The sequence below is a fragment of the Chiloscyllium punctatum genome, chromosome 11 (assembly GCF_047496795.1).
Source record: "Chiloscyllium punctatum isolate Juve2018m chromosome 11, sChiPun1.3, whole genome shotgun sequence".
In the NCBI taxonomy this organism is placed as follows: domain Eukaryota; kingdom Metazoa; phylum Chordata; class Chondrichthyes; order Orectolobiformes; family Hemiscylliidae; genus Chiloscyllium; species Chiloscyllium punctatum.
Genome location: NC_092749.1, coordinates 116,424,608 through 116,445,420, shown reverse-complemented (window position 1 = coordinate 116,445,420; position 20,813 = coordinate 116,424,608). Strand labels below are relative to the sequence as shown.

The window sequence follows — 20,813 nt, the reverse complement described above, 5'->3', positions numbered from 1 at the left end:
TTCACCACATTGCTACGGGTCTGGAGTCGCATGGAAGCCAGACATGGTAAGGTTGGCAAATTTCCTCCCCAATGGACATTAGTCAACCAGATGGGGTTTTCCCACAATTGGTAATGTTTCATTATTATAATTCTAATTCCAGATTTTTATTGAATTCAAATTCCACTGTCTGCCATGGGAGGATTCAAACCCGGAGCCCCAGAACATTATCTGGGTGTCAGGATTAGTAGGTCAGCAATAATAACCTCGGTGACAACCAAGTGGCATGTAAACTAAGCCACATATTGAATTAACACTAACATCATTGTTCAGTTCATTCCATTAAGTTCTGCATACTACAATTATCTTTAATATACTTGTGTTGCCTCAATATTAGAAGAAGAGGTGCCCCAGATAACAATGACCAATTTTCATGTTGCATCTTAACGTTACCTTTGCAAAGCGTGCATTGATCCATTTTGTGAAGGTTTTTTTCTGAACACCATCATGTTCATCTAAGAAGAAAACAGATGTAATGAGTTAGCAATCATTAAAATTGACTCACAAAGTCATGGTAACTAGAACTTAAAATACAGACATAATATTCTGCTACAATGGCAGGCTTCATACTTCCATAAGCAATACACATTTTTTTAATGTCTGTTTCCTCCTCTTCTTTCCTCACACACCATAAATGAATATAACGACTCTCTTATCTTTAGAATGTACAAAAAAAATGCTATTCCTGCTTTGCAATGGTAACACAGAAATCTATGACTAAAGTTGGCTAAGACAGCTGCACCCATTTGCAAATTTGCCAATAAATAAACATCAAGTTAAAGTTTGGACCAACCACTAAGAATAACATAAGAAATTGCAGTAGACCAAATGACACAATGAGCCAGCTCCATCTTTCAATAACGGTCATGAATGGACTAATTCTGTCCCTACTCTTCACCCCTTGAGCACCAAAAAAGCAGGGAACACGCTCTTTGCAATATACTTTAGAAAACTTGAAAATAAATCTTCGTAATGCATGTAAACCCTCTATGGAGCCCAGGCAGCCCAGAGGAGGGCATTGTAGAAATACTGAACACGTAATTGCACATATTAGGCAGACAGCAAATCAAATCCCAAATGATTTTGTTTTCAGCCTTCTGTTGATACAATTGAGTAGTTTACTCCTTGTGTTCTGGCAGTTCTCCTGTTTCTTTCTAAAAGCCTATTCTTAATAATCAAGTAGAGGGGCAGAGAGAGCAAACGCATGAGGGGGAGAGAAGGAGAGAGCGTGCACAAGAGGGGGAGAGGGAGGGAGCGCACACAAGGGGGAAGGAGAGGGAGGGAGCGCGTACCAGGGGCCGAGGGAGGAAGCACGCATGAGGGGGAGAAGGAGGGAGTGCGCACACATAAGGGGGAGAGAAGCGACAGATTTGATTTGTTAAGCAAAGTGGAGTTAGGTCACAGACCAACCATGATTTCATTGATTAGTGGAACAAGCTCAGGGGTCTGAATGGTTCAGAAGTAATTCTTAACAGTTCAGATTATTTTACAAAATGATTTCTAATATTGGGTATAAAGCCAAAAATCACACAACACCAGGTTGAAGGAGCGTCACTCCAATAGCTAATGTGCTTCCAATTAAACCTGTTGGACTATAACCTGGTGTTGTGTGATTTTTAACTTTGTACATCCCAGTCCAACACCGGCTTCTGCAAATCATGGGTATAAAGCAGATTTCATCCAATGAATGTGAATGGGCCACCATAGACATCGTTGACCTGGCACTAAGGGAATCTGCAGCATCCAAAATCTTGAAGTTGGTGACCTTATCTTCAGCTTTTCTTGACAGGACCTGTCTGAAAGAGTGAAGTTGCAAACTATTCAGTCTTTTCTCCTGTCAAGTAATATGTTGTCCAATCTCACCACTATGAAGGAGTGCACTGATGATAAAAGCATGGTAAACTATCAGTTTGGTGATCTGAGTCAATCTGTTGTTACACACTTCTCAGCTTGGACATAATAGCTGCAGCTTTTACATTGCAAGTGTTAATTTCAGCATCTAGTGATAGATTGCTGGGGATTGAGGAACGATATCTGAAGCTCTCAAAACTATCCAGTGTCACTTTGCTGATCAATGCAGTCTGGCTTCAAAGGTGGGATGGGCTGGGACATTTTTCACTGGAGTGTAGTAGGTTGAGAGGTTACCCTCGACGTTTACAAAGTCACGAGGGGAATAGATAGTTTGGTAGGTATTTTCCCTAGAATGGCAGAACAAAGAGATTTTTAAAAATATGAGGGGCAAATTTTTTACACAGAGGGTGGTTCACATGTGGAATGAACTTCCTGAAGTAGTAGTGTGTGGGTAAAATTACAACTTTTAAAACACACTTGGAGAAGTTCATGAATAGGAAAGGTTTGGAGGGATATGGGCCAGGAGCAGGCAGGTGGGCCTAGTTTAGTTTGGGATTATAGTCGGAACGGACAGGTTGGACCGAAGGGTCTGTTTCCATGCTGTGTGACTCTATGACTGTGTGACATTTGCATTCCAGATGCTGATGGTCAAAATCAAACTATTAACAGGTATGGGAATCGGTCTATTTGTCACTGATGGTGTCTCAGCACAGAATACTGCTGGGGGAGCAGTGAAGTAGAACAAAGCTCAGATGAGGGCTTGCCACATTTCTAACGTAGTGGACATGGCTGAGTTTTTAGCCAGTTCTGGTAGGTAAGCACATACACTTTGTTGATGAGCTAAAGACATATGACAGTAGCAAAGGTGGGATATGATGAAGAGCGTCAGTGTGAAACACAACACTATTTAATACCATTTTGAATCTCAAAGGGTACCAATGTTGCATCATCATAGCTGATCTTATACAAGGAAAGAGAATATCGCATTGAGCGGCTTCATGGGTGGCCAACCTTTTCCAGCGACTTAAACAGACTACCTCTGCTCACAATGCAGAAGTGGGTACTACAGATGCTGGAGATTAGAGTGGTGCTGGAAAAGCACAGCAGGTTAGGCAGCATCCGAGGAGCAGGAAAATCAATGATTCGGGCAATTCCTGATGAAGGGCTTTTGCCCAAAACATCAATTTTCCTGCTCCTCGGATGCTGCCTGACCTGCTGTGCTTTTCCAGCACCACTCTAATCTTACCTCTGCTCACAAATCCAATGCATTCCGGTACAAGCAACAAACTTACGAAAGGCAGCAAGGCTGCTGAAATAACCACTCCATTAGTATTCAACAATTTATATTTATATACCACCTTTAACGTAGCAAGACGTCCCATGATGCCTCACAGGAGCATGATCAAACAAAATCCACATTTATGAATTAGAATTAAATTTTACATTCTCATGTACTCAAATACAGAAATACAGGAGTACAATGAAAAGTCTACAAAATCGCCATTCATCCATGTCACCTTGGTTATAAAACCATAATTAAAGAAAATAACAATAGTTTTTAAGAAACCAACAGATTAAAAATAATTGTAAAAGTAATTTTGCAAAAGTTGGTGGCAGTTGCATTGGTGGTTCAGTGGTAGAATTCTCGCCTGCCACACGGGAGGCCCGGGTTCGACTCCCGGCCAATGCATTGTAGCATCCTTTAAAGGGCGGCACAGTGGCTAGTACTGCTGCCTCACAGCACCAGCATCCCAGGTTCAATTCCAGCCTCGGGCGACTGTCTGTGTGGAGTTTGCATATTCTCCCCATGTCTGCGTGCGTTTTCTCCGTGTGCTCCGGTTTTCTCCCACAGTGACAAAGATGTGCAGGTCAGGTGAATTGGCCATGCTAAACTGCCCATAGTGTTAGGTGCATTAGTCAGAGGGAAATGGGTCTGGGTGGGTTACTCTTCAGAGGGTCAGCACGGACTTGTTGGGCCGAAGGGCCTGTTTCCACACTGTAGGGAATCTAATCTAAAGGAAAAAGACCCAAAAAGAAAGACATCCAGATCTTAAAGTCTTCAGCCTGGAATCTCAGAAAACCTGCAAGTTATGAATCAGTTGCCGAAAGGAGCCACATTCTTTGGTTGCTTCAAATATCACTGACTACAGATGTGTGCGTTTTTATGCAAATAGCAGTGCAGATCTAGGTTGAGTCTGTTGTTGGAACAATCACTGCAACATACTAAAGATGCTGTCACATTGCCTGGAGCAAAACAGTAGCAGATACAGGAAAAGGTACAGCAATGCTTTGCTTTCTTTCTTCCACAGATGCTGGAGATCAGTTAAAAAGTGTGGTGCTAGAAAAGCACAGCAGTCAGGCAGCATCTGAGGAGCAGGCGAGTCAACATTGAGTATAAGCTCTTCATCATTCCTTCATCATGCTCAAATCGTCAATGCTCCTGCTCCTTTGATATTGCCTGACCAGCTGTGCTTTCCCAGCCCCACACTTTTGACTCTCTTTCTCCCACAATCTGATATACCAAGACCTCTTTCTCCCACAATCTGATATACAGACAAAAGAACTGCAGATGTTAGAATCCAAACAGACAGGCAGGAGGCTGGAAAAAGGGCCTAGTTTACCACAGGAAAATTTTCAAAGCAATGATAAAATACGAATGCCAAAAATGGGTTCAGAGTTTCTGTGACGGGTTCACGTTGGATATTATGTGCCAAAATGCAATTTTCTAATGGCAGTTAATGGGTACAAAAGTAATTCATTAACTCATTCATGTGACTGGAATCTTCCATCAAAAAGTCCAAAAAACTAGCAATGCAATTTTCTTACTTATTATACATGACTTAAATGAAAATTCCACTGTAACAGTTAAAATCCATTTGAAGATTCTTGCACAAAATACACTGAAAAGGAGAGTTAGGAAATTTCAATTTTAATTACTGTGGACTCCAATGATGATCTGAGTTTGGAAACTTCATGTGACATCTTCCCGAAACAGCTTTGAACATCATTTGTTTATGCAAAAACAAATGTGTCTGTCAAACAGGGATGGACTTGGGAAACATCAGATAGTTAACCACACTTCATCACTGAGAATGGCAGCAATGACAAATCTAGAATTGTGACTGTTGTAAGAAATGAAAACATAAGGAATGAAAGAGAACGATCAACTGGTATTCGTATACTATCTTTCATGACCTCACCACTTCTTAAATATTCCCCCTCACTGGGGTAGCATGCGCAAAGTTAAGGCCTTTTATTCCTGGAGTTGTCTCAAAAGATAAAAACATTATCAAAAGTTCTTAAAATCCTAAGTATACTTATCAGATGGGTCCACATTAACAGAAAACATGGACTAGGTTTCTGTAGTTAACAAGAAATACTATTTATTACAAATGCATAGATTCTAAACACAGGTAAAGACTACAAACTGTTGACAACTCTCTAGTTAAAATTCTATCCCCTTCTAAACGCTACTATACAAACAAATAAGAATTGGTATTATGGGTGAAGTAGGGGGGAGAAAACTGGGGAAACAGTTCAGTACCATCAGTCCTCAGGATTCGATGGAGTGTTCCTTTTGTTTCTAGAGACTTTTAATTCTCCAATCTTTTCCTTCAGGTTTTCTCACTTCTTTGGAGGCATATAGCAATGGTTCACTGATTACAAATTCTCAGACTTTTGGTTAAAAGCAACAGCCTACAGAAACTGGTGAGAGAAAATAAACTAGTTTTCTTCAGGCTTTAGATATTTTACAGGAAAGAGCAACACACCAACCACCTTTTTAAACAGTGTGAAGGCTCCTGCCAGTGCTGTTCACAGCCACAAACTGTTCAGCTACCCAGAAACCAATCAGATCATTCTCAACCTGATGCCTTTGGCATCCACACTGGTGGCTACTCCACAAATTAATCAACATCTTATCATTAGCTGAATCTCATTGGGTAACACCCTCTTGGGTTGGCCCATCTACAAAAAGTTTCACCCATTGCTTTACAAATCAACAATGTAAAACAGTAACCTTTATTGTTTGGAACGTGCAGCAATATTTTACAAAATCCTTAGTTTTAAAGCAAGCCGTTTCCATTATAGTCCACAATAAATATCCGCAGAAACACCCTAAAGGTCACCCTAGGAAAAGTTTGGGGAATTAAAACCCACTAACTCTTGGGTAATTGAGTAATGCTGAAAAAGGCATTTTAAGTTGCCGATTCTATTCTCACATTATCTACTGTTCTGTTTAAAAAACATTTGGATTGGCTCTGAATCGCAGAGGTTTGAATGGATACGGGCCAAGCATAAATAGGTGGAACTAGTTTATTTTTCAATGAATGTACGATAAAATCACCTTCCACATGCACTCTCAGACATATCCTTTTCATTCAACCAGGGATTACCCACTACTGTGGTTGACAAGGCCTTTAACCATGTCTGGTCTTTTTCTCACACATTCGCTCTCATCCCTTCTCTTGTCTACCACTACACAAACAGGGTCCCCCCTTGTCCTCACTTTCCGCCCCAACAGCCTTTGTATCTAAAGGATCACAAGCTGCCATTTCCACCACTGCCAGTGGGACACCACCACCGCACACATTTTCCCTTCCCTTTTGAGCATTCTCTTAGGTTATTCCATCTGGGAAATCCTGGCCCACTACTCTGAAGACCTCCCCTTTAAGTTGGTCTCCTTGTGAACTGTCCTTATGAGTTCAACACGAGAAGCTTTGAAAACAATGTCGTTTTCCAGCAATACTGAAGCTTTACCCAACAACAAACAACTAAACTCTTAATACACCAGTAACTCCTCTTGACTCCTAATGCCCTGTATTTGACATGACCCCTCCAGATATAATAGCCTCAATTACACCCAACCTAGAGACAAATAAACCTCAACGAACCACACTGCAACCAAAACCAACTCTCCAAGTAATATTCTCTCTCTTCTCGAGCCCCTGAACCTAAGAGCCTCCTTCTTCCCCCATCCTCAATCATGCAGCCTCCACCTCTTTTCCAACTCACTGAAGCATCCTCCCTGCATTTAAAAGTTCCCTCACAGATTTATCATCCTGACTTAAAAATATACGATCTTTCCTTCATCAATGCAATATCTGGAATATCTCACCTAACAGCACCTGGGGCGTGCCTGTCCCACACAACTGAGTATGTGGATGTACCTCCTACAGAAGGTGCAAAACTTGACCTACTCTTAGGAACTAAGGCAGGGCGTGTGAGTGAGGTGTCAGTGGGGGCGCACTTTGGGGCCAGCAACCATAATTCTATTAGTTTTAAAATAGTGATGGAAAAGATATAAAAATTGAAGTTCTAAAGTGGAGGAATGCCAATTTTGACGGTATTAGGCAAGAACTTTCAAAAGCTGATTGGGGACGACTGCAAAATGGGAAGCCTTCAGAAATGAGAATGAGAGTCCAGAGAAAGTATATTCCTGTTAGGGTGACAGGAAAGGCTGGTAGGTATAGGGAATGCTAGATAACGAAATAAATTGAGGGTTGGTTAAGAAAAAGATACTTAAGAGGGAAATCAGGAGGGCAAAAAGGGGACATGAGATAGCTTTGGCAAATATAGTTAAGGAGAATCCAAAGGTCTTTACAAATATATTAAGGACAAAAGGGTAACTAGAGAGAGAACAGGGCCCCTCAAAGATCAGCAAGGCCGCCTTTGTGTGGAACTGCAGGAGATGAGGGAGATACTAAACGAGTATTTTGCATTTTACTGTGGAAAAGAACATGGAAGATATAGAACGTAGGGAAATAGATGGTGACATCTTGAAAAATGTCTGTACTACAGAGGAGGAAATATTGGATGTCTTAGACAATAGACAACAGGTGCAGGAGTAGGCCATTCAGCCCTTGGAGCCTGCACCACCATTCAATATGATCATGGCTGATCATCCTTAATCAGTATCCTCTTCCTGCCTTTTCTCCATAACCCTTGATTCCACAATCCTTGACAGCTCTATCCAACTCTTTCTTAAATGAATCCAGAGACTGGGCCTCCACTGCCCTTTGGGGCAGAGCATTCCACACAGCCACCACTCTCTGGGTGAAGAAGTTTCTCATCTCTGTCCTAAATGGTCTACCCCGTATTTTTAAGCTGTGTCCTCTGGTTCGGCACTCACCCATCAGCAGAAACATGTTTCCTGCCTCTAAAGTCTCCAATCCTTTAATAATCTTATGTCTTAATCAGATCCCCTCTCAGCCTTCTAAACTCAAGGGTATACAAGCCCAGTCACTCCAGTCTTTCAGCGTAAGGTAGTCCCGCCATTCCAGGAATTGACCTCGTGAACCTACGCTGCCCTCCCTCAATAGCCAGAATGTCTTTCCTCAAATTTGGAGACCAGAACTGCACACAATACTCCAGGTGTGGTCTCACCAGGGCCCTGTACAGCTGCAGAAGAACCTCTTTGCTTCTATACTCAATCCCTCTTGTTATGAAGGCCAGCATGCTATTAGCCTTCTTCACTACCTACTGTACCTGCATGCTTACCTTCATTGACTGGTGTACAAGAACACCCAGATCTCTTTGTACTGCCCCTTGACCTAAATTGATTCCATTTAGGTAGTAATCTGCCTTCCTGTTCTTGCCACCAAAGTGGATAACCATACATTTATCCACATTAAACTGCATCTGACCACTCACCTAACCTGTCCAGATCACCCTGTAATCGCCTAAAATCCTCCTTACATTTCACCGTGCCACCCAGCTTAGTGTCATCAGCAAATTTGCTAATGTTATTACTAATACAATCTTCTATATCATTAATATACATTGTAAAATGCTGCGGTACCCCATTGGTCACTGCCTGCCATTCTGAAATGGAGCCATTTATCACTACTCTTTGTTTCCTGTCAGCCAACCAACTTTCAATCCAAGTTAGTACTTTATCCCCAATACCATGCACCCTAATTTTGCTCACTAACCTCCTATGTGGGACTTTATCAAAAGCTTTCTGAAAATCCAGTACAGTACATCTACTGGATCTCCCTCATCCATCTTCAGAGTTACATCCTCAAAAAATTCTTGAAACGCATAAAAGTGGATAAATCCACAGGACCTGATCAGGTGTACCCTAGCTTCCCACAGAGTTCTAGGGAAGTGATTGCTGGGCCGCTTGCTGAGATATTTTTATCATCAATAGTTGCAAGTGAGGTGCCAGAAGACTGGAGGTGGCAAACGTGGTGCTACTGTTTAAAAAAAGGTGGTAAGGACAAGCCAGGGAACTATAGGCCAGAGAACCTGACATCGGTGGTGGGCAAGTTGTTGGAGGGAATCCTGAGGGACAGGATTTACATGTATTTGGAAAGGCAAGGATTAATTATGGATAGTCAACATGGCATTGCGCATGGGAAATCATGTCTCACAAACTTGATTTTTGAAGAAGGTAACAAAGAGGATTGATGAGGACAGAGCAGTAGATGAGACCCACATGGACTTCAGTAAGGCGTTCGACAAGGTTCCCCATAGGAAACTGGTTAGCAAGGTTAGATCTCATGGAATAGAGAGAAAATTAGTCATTTGGATACAGAACTGGCTCAAAGGTAAGAAGGCACAGAGTGGTGGTGGAGGGGTGTGACCATTGGACTGGAGGCCTGTGACCATTGGAGTGCCACAAGGATCGGTGCTGGGTCCACGATTTTTCATCATTTATATAAACGATTTGGATGTGAGCATAAGAGGTATAGTCAGTAAGTTTGCAGATGACACCAAAATTGGAGGTGTAATGGACAGCGAAGAAGGTTACCTCAGATTACAACGGGTTCTTGATCAGATGGGCCAATAGGCTGAGAAGTGGCAGATGGAGTTCAATTCAGATTAAGGTGAGGTGCTGCATTCTGGGAAAGCAAATCTTAGCAGAACTTATACACTTAATGGTAAGGTCCTCAGGAGTACTGTTGAACAGAGAGACCTTGGAGTGCAAGTCCACAGCTCCTTGGAAGTGGAGTTGCAGGTAGATAGGACAGTGAAGGTATGCTTTCCTTTATTGGTCAAAGTATTGAGTACAGGAGTTGGGAGGTCACGTTGCGGCTGTTCAGGACATTGGTTAGGCCAATGTTGGAATATTGCGTGCAATTCTGCTCTCCTTCCTATCGGAAAGATGTTGTGAAACTTGAAAGGGTTCAGATAAGATTGACAAGGATGTTGCCAGGGTTGGAGGATTTGAGCTATAGGGAGAGGTTGAACAGGCTAAGGCTGTTTTCCCTGGAGCGTCAGAGGCTGAGGGATGACCTTATAGAGGTTTATAAAATCATGAGTGGTATGGATAGGATAAATAGATAAAGTCTTTTCCCTGGGGTCGGGGAGTCCAGAACTAGAGGGAGTAGGTTTAGGGTAAGAGGGGAAAGATATAAAAGATACCTAAGGGACTATGTTTTCATGCAGAGGGTGGTTCGTGTATGGAATGAGCTGCCAGAGGAAGTAGTGGAGGCTAGTACAATTGCAACATTTAAAAAGCATCTGGATGGGTATATGAATAGGAAGTGTTTGGAAGGATACGGGCCGGGTGCTGGCAGGTGGGACTAGTTTGGGTTTGGATATCGGGTCGGCATGGGCAGGTTGGACCGAAGGGTTTGTTTCCGTGCTGTACATTTCTATGTCTCTATAATTCACTGCCATCTTCTCATGGACAATAAAGGATGGGTAATAGACAATGAAAAGCATCCTCTCATCTGAGAACAATTTTTTTTAGAAACAAAGATGATAGAATAACAGAGGGAGAAAAGCCCTTCTCATCCATGTCTCTTATAGCACCTCCCATTTCTGGTCCTCTATTCACTCTGCTATGTTCTCTGCACTTTGCTTTGTTCTCTGAACATAAACCTACAAATTTAGTTGAGCTTTGAACTTGAAAGTGTAAAAGCATGTGGGAGAAAAGTATTTAAAAAATGAACATGCAATGACAGATACAGTGACAATAATAGTGTGGGAGAAGAGAAAGTGGAAATTATCATAATAAAAACCGTTAGTTAGTTAAACATGAGACTGCTGCAGCCAAACAGAAACAGTTGTCTTTATACACTGTCAAAGGGGTCCAACTAGTCAAGCTAGCATTTACCTGTATATAGATAACTGAAATTGGTCCTCAACATAATGTCACTTTACTGTCAGAATTTTGAAGTAATTCACAATGGCTGTAATTCAATCTAATATGCAAGACAACCACAAGTTAAACACTAAGAAGTAAAATTCTGGTGAAATTTTACTTTTTAGAAAGAGAAATCTGATCTTACTGAAAGGACAGGCATTTACATTTTAATAATTAGATATTAATACCACCTTCTTACTTGCAGTCTTTAGAATGGAGTTAAACTTTGCTGGCACACCCAAGTGCTTTGCTTAATTAAAACTTTCAAAGTGTCAACTATTCTAGCCTCAGGTTTTCTACATGTCATCTGCTATGCAAAAATTTGGGAACAAAGATAGGAATTAGCTTTTCAGGGAAAGGAACAATAGTGTAAGGGATCAGAGATTTAATAAATTCAAGAATGACCCCAAGCTCTGGACTGTCATCTGATATAACTATCGCTCATACAAGCAAATACTAAAATATCATGGTAAGCTCAACAAATCTAAACAATTTCCATAAGGAAATGTCACAGTCTGGAAAAACAGCATTGATCCACATCTGATTAGCAAGCACCATTCCTATCACAGCTCACCATTCCTGAAACCGTCATCATTTCCTTTGTTCGCTCCAGGTTTGAATATTCCTATCATTCTAGGCCAAACTCTCAAATTTAGCCTCTGGAAAATTAAAACAATTCAAAACTCTACCCAAATCTCACTAAACTCAGTTCCTCCAACACACTTGTATTCATGGACCTACAGTGGCTCCTAGTTAAGCATTCCCTCAATTTTTGTAATTCTTGTTTGCAAATTTCTCCTGGCCCTTATCTCCCCACACCCCACAACCTTCTCTGCAATCTTCTCTAGCCCTACAACAATCCAAAATGTCTGCACTCCATTAATTCTTATTCTTGATTCAATTTTAATTGATCCACCATTTGTGGCCATGCTTTCAGCGGTCAAGGTTTCACTCTAAACCTCTTCATCACTCTCCCTTTCTTTCTTTCCTGAATCTACAGCTTTGACCATTCTTTCGATCATATCCCCAAATATTTTCTTATGAAAAATGCCTTAAAAGATTGTACTGTCTTCCAGGTACTATACAAATATAAAGTGGTGATGACAGGCATGTTACTAGATTTACTATTGAGTTAAGATTTAATTTGGTTTGTTTTCACATGCTCCTAGGTACAGTGAAAAAGTTTTGTTTTGCAAGCAGAACAAGCAGAGTTAGCACTAAGTGTAGGAAAATAAAATGCTGTCATTCAAGAAAATAAACCAGCTAAGTTTGCAAAAGATTATTTTTACTCTCAATTACACAAAATACAATACTTCAGTGTATCTGAACATACAATTTAGGGGAAGTAGGCAATTCAGTCCTCTATCATTCAAAAAGGTCATGGCTGATCTGTTTGTGTTTTTAATTTGACATTCCACCTACTCTCAATAACTTTCAATTTCTCTGTCTCCAAAAGTTTGTCAGCCACACCTTAAAGAAATTCAATTTCACCATCTCCACCACATTCTGAGGAGAAGGGTCACTGAACTCATAAATGTTAACTCTGCTTCTCTCTCTACAAACATTGCTAGACCTGTTGAGTTTCTCTGGCACTTCCTGTTTCAGACTTCCAGAATCTGTTGTTCTTTGTTTTAATTCAGAAAAAGATTTCTATTCATCTTTGCCCTCAGACTACTTGAGGTAATAAACTTGCAAGACTATAAGGATAAAGAGGAGAAATGGAATTGAATGGATACTGCAAGTAGTCCCAGACAAGAATAGATAAAAAGAGAAACATAACATGATTCACTGTGTTGACACGTTGCCAGTAAGTAGAAGGTTAACCCACATAAATATTCTTAATAAATACTAGCTCTCTCCTCCACTAGAATGCAACTGTTAACATATTTTCTTATTAAAAGTCTCAGATTTCTCAGATACATTTTATGTATTATCACCATTCCAAAACTTAAAACATTTGTCGCTGCAGCCATGAGTTAAGATTTCAAAAGCATTTAAACACAGTTATTTTTAAATATGCAATGAAACAGCTATAATGGAAACCTAATTAGAAAAGCTCAACACCAATTGGGATTCTTCGTAATGAAGAAAACATCTCACTTGAAGGAAAAAATATTGTATTTTCACTCATACAAAGACTGTCCAGTTTGGCATGCACGAGAAAATAGCATATTTCTGTTGTGATTTTAATCACAAGGCCACAAGCACCAGTAACAGTCTAAGTGGCAGCAGCAATCCTAGTATTAAATCAGCAAATTCATGATTACTCTTGATATGACAGCAGAAGCTACAGCAGACATTAATCAGATCACAAAATTTCAAGTTAATGCATGAAAAGTAAGAAAAAGTGGAAAAGGAAGGCAAGACTAAAGGACAATAGATAAAGGCCATATTTAACTTCGGTAAAGTGATGAACTAGTCCCTAATTTTTCTAAAGCTTTACTGCACTCATGTTCATATCACACCTCAGCCCATTGTTTGAGGAGTTTGTCTAAACTGCCAAAAGCCTTAAGCTTAAATTCAAACAAAATAATCTACTGCACCTTTCTATTTAGAGGAGCAGCTGTAACTCATACGCTATAAGTCAACAGAAAAGATACTATACAAACAAATGATTCTTTACTTTCACAGGCCAGCCTCTCCTCCCACAATGCTCATGCAGCCACAGGGACTGAAAGCCAACATTTAAGCCAATCTGATCAATAAGGCACCAGAATTGAATATTGAACAAAATAAAATGTATTATCTCCCATGTGCACTTTTCCATTCTTCAATGTGCAAGATGTGCTTGCATTCAAAAGGCCAACAGGAAATTTAGTTGTGGCCAACAGAAATAAGAATCCCAGAAGTCTCTTCACACGTTCACAACAAATTTCTTGGCATTCATCTGCAGCTGCCAAATAACTGTATAAAGTACTCTATCAAAACATCTGCTATTGAAACAGGCCAAATACCCTTGAACACAGTTTTTTGCTCCTAGAATTTCATACTGTAGGTGCGTCACTTGTTAACTGGTTTTGATGCAGGACAAATACCAAAATATTGATTCCTAGCAAAGAGTCATAGAGATGTACAGCACGGACACAGACCCTTCGGTCCAACTCGTCCATGCAGACCAGATTTCCCAACTCAATCTAGTCCTACCTGCCAGCACTTAGCCCACATCCCTCCAAACCCCTCCTATTCATATACCCATCTGGATGCCTTTTAAATGTTGCAATTGTATTAGCTTCTACCACTTCCTCTGGCAGCTCATTTGTATGATGTTGTTCACTAATTTCACATAATACTGCAAATTAGAATAAAGAACACCCATTCAACCCATTAGGTGTCTCTCCTAATACTCCCTCCACTGGAGCTCTGTGTTCTAGAAATATCCCATGTATCTCTTCAGATTTGTTATTTTCAAACGGGACAGCATGGTGGCTCAGTGGTTAGCATTACTGCCTCACAACACCAGGGACCTGGGATCGATTCCCGCCTCAGGTGACTATCTGTGTGGAGTTTGCACATTGTCCCTGTTTCTGTGTGGGTTTCCTCCCACAATCCAAAGATGTGCAGGTCAGGTGAATTGGCCATGCTAAATCGCCCATAGCGTCAGGGGTAAATGTGGGGTAGGGAAATGGGTCTGGCTAGGTTGCTCTTTGGAGGGTCAGTATGGACTTGATGGGCCGAAGGGCCCGATTCCCTACAGTATGTATATATACTGTACTACATACTGTAGGGAATCTAATCTAAATTCTTATTCAGTTATCTTTTAAATATTACAGTCCTAATTTATTTTGTTCTTAAAGGTGATGCAAACACAAGCCACAACACAAGCCTGACCCCATCATATTCCAGAGTGCACATGCTCCATGCCAACTGGGGCCATATCAAAAGCTAGATTTGTTGCCACTTTTCCCCTCCTGAACTGGAGGCAGAGTATATTTTAAAAGGCAAAACAATCCACCAGTTACATACTAACAAATCTGTACCATTACTGCAGTACAAAACATACTTAGGAGCAATAAATGCTGGCTACAGAGCAATAGGTTTATGAACATAGCCTTCAGATCAGGAAATTTTGCTCTCATGCCAGTACCTTTCCTGTGTAAGAACGCAGACAGCACAAAACCACTAATGCTATACCACCAGCCTCTGAAGCTTCCCTGGCAACCATAAATGATCAATTTTAATTATAACAGACATGGGTAGCCATTCATATTGCAGTACTGATTGGGTATTAAGTCAGGCAGCACTGATACTGTACATTTTTTGTAACATTACTCTCTGGATGTGTGCTTCATTGGATCAGGCCAGCATTCACTGCCCATTCCTGGTTGCTCTTGAGAAAGTAGTGGTGAAACTTGCAAGTGGTGATGTTCACATGTATCTGCTGTTTTTGTCCTTCTTGATGTTAGTGGCCGTGGGTTTGAAAGATGCTGTCTAAGAATCTTTGATGAATTTCTGTAGTCCATCTTGAGATGGTGCAAATAACTGCTACTGCGGTGGAGTGAGTGATTGTTTGTGGATTGGTGCCAATCAAATGAGTTGCTTTGTCCTGGATAGTATCAAGCTTTATGAATGTTATTGAAGCTGGACTCTTCTTTGCATGTGGGAAGCATTCCATGTCATTCCTGATTCATGTGGACAGCAGGCAGGCTTTGGGGAGTCAGGTGATGAGTTACTAGCTGTAACAATTCCTAGCCTCTGACTTGCTCTTGGAGCCACAGTACTTGTATGACTAATCCAGTTCAGTTTCTAGTCAATGGTAAAGGCCAGGGTGTTGATAGTTAAGTATTCAGTGACATGGTACTATTGAATGTCAAGAGATGATAGTTTTGGACATGGACTGCTTCAGTACCTGGGTCATTGCGAACATTGTGCTGTCATCAGTAAACCAAAAGGATGGCAGGAAGGTCATTGATGAAGCAGCTCCAGATGGTTGGGCCAAACGACACTGCCCCAGGAAACTCCTGCAGAGGTGACCTGGAGCTAAGATAACTGATTTGCAACAACTGCAAACACATACCCATGAGCCAGATATGGCTACAGCCAGCAGACAGCATCCCCCTCCCCAGTTTCCATTAATGCCAGTTTTGCTGCAGGTTCCTTGATGTCATGGACAGTCACTCTCACATCACCTCTGGAAGTCAGCTCTTTTTCCCTTGTTCAACCAAGGCGCTGATAAGGTTAGAATCTGAATAGCACTGGTGAAAGCCAAACTGAGTGTGAGTGAATAGATAATTGCTAAGCAAGTGATGCTTGACAAGAATAGACTGATGGGGCAGTAACTGGCCAAGCTGGATTTGTCCTGTTGAGTGTACAGAACACATCTGAGTAATTTTTCACATTGCTGATAATGTGTTTCTGGAAAAGCGCAGCAGGTCAGGCAGCATCCAAGGAGCAGGAGAATCAACGTTTCGGGCATGAGCCTTTCTTCAGGAGCCCTTCCTGCTCCTTGGATGCTGCCTGACCTGCTGCGCTTTTCCAGCAACACATTATCAGCTCTGATCTACAGCATCTGCAGTCCTCACTTTCTCCTCGATAATTTTTCACATTGTGAGGTAGATGTCAGTGCTGTAGCTGTACTGGAACAGCTTGGCTAGGGGACAAGTTCTGGAGCACAGGTCTTCAGTACTATTGCCGGAATGTTGTCAGGGCCATAGCCTTTGCAGAGTCCAGCACCTCCACCAGTTTCTTGATATCACATGGAGTGAATTGAAATTGCTGAAGGCTGGCATGTGATCGTGGGGAGCTCTGGAGGAAAGCAGAGATGGATCATCCATTCAGCAACTTTGGCTGAAGAATGTTACAAATACCTCAGCCTTATCTTTTGCACTGATGTACGCCCCCATTATTGAGGATGAAGATGTCCGTAGAGCTTCCTTCTCCAGTGAGATGTCGAATTGTCCACCATTACTTATTTATACCCAACGTGGCAGAACTGCAGAGCTCAGATCTGATCCACAGAATGTGGAATTGCTTGACATCTCATTTTCAGTTATGCTTGATGAAGCTTTGGCATGTCCTCCTGGACTGTCCATTGATCCCCTGGCTTAATGGTAATAGCAGAGTGGGGATATGCTGTGCAACGATATTATACTGGTGATAGCGCTGTGCGGGACAGTGTGGGTAAGACATGATTTTACACGTTACACTTGCTTGACTGTCTGTGAGACTGTTCTCCCAATTTTGGCAGTCACCTTTGGGTGACCATCCTCCAAGGCGGACTTCGGGACAGACAGCAATAAAAAGTGGCCAAGCAGAGGCTGATTGCAAAGTTCGGTACTCATTGGGATGGCCTCAACCGTGACCTTGGATTCATGTCACACTACAGGTGACCACCTTTGCACTACACACACACACACACACACACACACAAACACTCCTAACAGACACACAGACTCCCACACTCACACATGTACCCCCTCACAGACCTGCACCCCTTTACACTCACACATGCATACATAGTCTCTCACAGGCACTCAAAACTGCTCAACCCCTCCCCGCCCCCGCCCACCACCCACCCACACACACAGGTTTGTGGGGTGCATTTGTATTTGCAGAGTTACATTGTACTTTGCTCAAAAACTGCATGATTCCATGTAAGATTCTGTTAATTTATTTTTTAGATTAGCATCAGTCTAAACATTATGGCACAGACAGCAGCACACAGGGGTGCTAACACCTTCGATACATTATCTGGGCTGACACCAATTGTTAAAGTTCACTTGAGAATGTAACCTTTTAAAAAGGTTTCGTGAGTTACATATGAAAGGAGTGAAACTAACATGGTCATTCTAACAAAAGAGAGACTTAAAAACAATCAAGGTATTTTTCAATGTATAATTTCAGTTACATCACACTGTAAACTTTTGCTATAAATTCTGTGTCTTACAATTGTGTACTCCACAACCACCTCATGAAGGAGCAGCGCTCTGAAAGCTAGTGCTTCTAATTAAACCTGTTGGACTATAACCTGGTGTTCTGTGATTTTTAACTTAGCTCAGGTTAGTTCAGTTCTACTTGCATCTGTTCAGTTTCCCTTGCTTTTCCTGGTGTCTTGAGCCTATATTTTCTTGAGCCTGGGTGGCATGGTCGCTCAGTGGTTAGCACTGCTACCTCACAGCGCGAGGGACCCGGGTTCAATTCCAGCCTCGGGCGACTGTCTGTGTGGAGTTTGCACATTCTCCCCGTGTCTGCGTGGGTTTCCTCTGGGTGCTCCAGTTTCCTCCCACAGTCCAAAGATGTGCAGGTGAATTGGCCATGCTAAATTGCCCATAGTGTTTGGTGCATTAGGTAGACTGGGGCTGGGTGGGCTACTCTTCGGAGGGTCGGTGTGGACTTGTTGGGCTGAAGGGCCTGTTTCCACACTGTAGGGAATCTAATCTAATCAATATCAAGTACAAAGTCATTTTCAAGTTTATAGTCCAAACCTAGCCCATGTAGCACTTTCTTGGATCGGAATCCTGACACGACACCATGAGTTCTCACTTTACCCATACCATACCAGGACGTGACCTGGTCATAGTCCAACAGGTTTAATTGGAAGCACTAGCTTTCGGAGCGCCGCTCCTTCATCAGGTGGTTGTGGAGGACACAGTTGTAAGGCACAGAATTTACAGCAAAAGTTTACAGTGTGATGTAACTGAAATTATACATTGAAAAATACCTTGGTTGTCTGTTGAGTCTTTCATCTGTTCGAATACCATGATAGTTTCACTTCTTTCATGTGTAAATCACAAAACTTCTTTTTAAAAAGTTGCATTCTCAGGTTAACTGTAACAATTGGTGTTAGCTAGACAATATGTTGAAGGTGTTAGCCCCCGTGTTCTCTCTCTGTGCTATGATGTTTAGATTGATTCTAATGTAAAAAGTGAGATAACAGAGTTTTACATGAATTCATGCAGTTTTTGAGCAAAGTACAATGTAACTCTGCAAGTACAAATTCACCCCACAAACATATATGTATATGTGTGCATGTGTGCATGTGGGTCTGTGTGTGTGTGTGTGTGTGTGTGTATGTGTCTGCCTGGGTTGGTGGGGTCGTGAGTGAGAGGAGAGAGTAGAGAGAGAGAAGAGAGGAGAGAGAGAGAGAGAGAGAGAGAGAGAGAGAGGAGAGAGAGAGGGGGAGAGAGAGAGAGAGAGAGGGAGAGAGAGAGAGAGTGTGTGTTTGTATGTATGTGGGTGTAGAGTGTCTTAAGTCTGTGAGGGGGTGCATGTGAGCGTGGGAGTGTGCGTGTCTGGGGTGGGGGGGTTGTGAGTGTCTGTGAGAGAGAGTGTATATATATATGTGTGTGTGTGTGTGTGTGTGTGTGTGTGTGTGTGTGTGTGTGTGTGTGTGTGAGTGTAGAGTGGTCTAAGTCTCGGAGAGGATGCACGTGAGAGTGTGGAAGTGTGTATGTCTGTGTGCGTGTCTGTGTATATGCGTGTGTGTGTGTATATAGGAGTGTCTGTGTGTATAGTGCAATGACGGTCACATGTAGTATGACATGAACCCAAGGTTCCGCTCGAGGCCCTCCCTATGGATATGGAACTTAGCTATCAGCCTCTGCTCGACCACTGCTCCCTGTTCCGAAGTCCGCATTGGAGGATGGTCACCCGAAGGTCTGAGGTCGAACGTCCTGGACCACAGAAGTGTTCTCCAACTGGGTGGGAACACTCCTGGCTGTTGATTGTTGTGCAGTGCCCATTCATCCGTTGTCGTAGCCTTTGCTGAGTTTCCCCAATGTACCATGCCTCAGGGCATCCTTGCCTGCAACGTATAAGATAGACAACATTGGCTGAGTCACATGAGTACCTGCCATGTACATGGTGGGAGGTGTCCCCACATGTAATGGTGGTATCCATGTCCACACTCTGACACATCTTGCACGCCTACCGTGACAGGGTTGTATGGAGTTGTCCTGAAAGCCGGGCAGCTTGCTACGAACAATGATCTATTTGAGGTTTGGCGGTTATTTAAAGGCAAGCAGTGGAGGTGCGGGGAAGGTCTTGGCGAGGTGCTCATCCTCATTGATAATGTGTTGCAGATCACAAAGAACATGGCGTAGTTTTTCAGCTCCTGGGAAGTACTGAACGACGAAGCTGTCGGTTGCAGAACGTGTCTGTCTCCTGAGAATGTCATTACGGTTCCTTGCTGTGGCACATTGGAACTGGTGGTCGATGAGTTGAGCATTATATCGCGTTCTTATGAGGGCATCCCTGAGTACTTCCAGGTGTCCGTCACGTTCCTCCTCATCTGAGCAGATCCAGTGTACACGTAGGGCTTGTCCATAGGGGATGGCTGTTTTAATATGTTTTGGATGGAAGCTGGAGAAGTGTAGCATTGTAAGGTTGTCTGTGGGTTTGCGGTAGTGTGTTGTTGAGGTGTCCATCCTTGATGGAAATGCACGTGTCCAAGAATGAGACAGATAGTCGAGAGTAGTCCATGGTGAGTTTGATGGTGGGATGAAACTTGTTGATATCACTGTGTAGTTTTATCAGTGACTCCTCACAGTGCTCTGAAAGCTAGTGTGCTTCCAATTAAACCTGGTGTTGTGTGATTTTTAACTTTGTACACCCCAGTCCAACACCGGCATCACAAATTAGGACGTGACCTGTTTGTTAGCACTCTCCATTTGCAGCTGCTTCACTTAAATATGTTAGCCCCGTTTTTAAAATGTCATAATTCAAAGTCTTATGACCATTTGCTCTTTGAAAACAATTTGTCAAAAGAAAATAGCGTTTTAATGTATAGTGCCTTCACAAAAGTTAAAATGCTAATGATCTAGCTTTAATATTGTTTTCCCACAAACTGCAAACAAGCCTCGCAACTGGAAAACACATATCCATTGTGTTGGAT

The 20,813-nt window shown here is 42.1% G+C and overlaps 1 protein-coding gene and 1 non-coding gene across 13 annotated transcripts in view; one reads left to right on the top strand and one right to left on the bottom strand.

Moving 5' to 3' along the window:
* Positions 1-20,813, bottom strand: part of LOC140483389 (utrophin-like) — a 737,248-nt gene that overhangs the window by 626,533 nt on the left and 89,902 nt on the right. For all 12 annotated transcript variants that reach the window (XM_072581625.1, XM_072581633.1, XM_072581634.1 and 9 more), the window contains one exon: positions 433-494. In XM_072581625.1, coding sequence (XP_072437726.1) covers positions 433-494 — 62 coding nt within the window. The remainder of the gene's footprint in view (positions 1-432; positions 495-20,813) is intronic.
* trnag-gcc (transfer RNA glycine (anticodon GCC)) lies at positions 3,510-3,580 on the top strand. The gene has a single exon. It is a non-coding gene; the product is annotated as a tRNA-Gly (tRNA).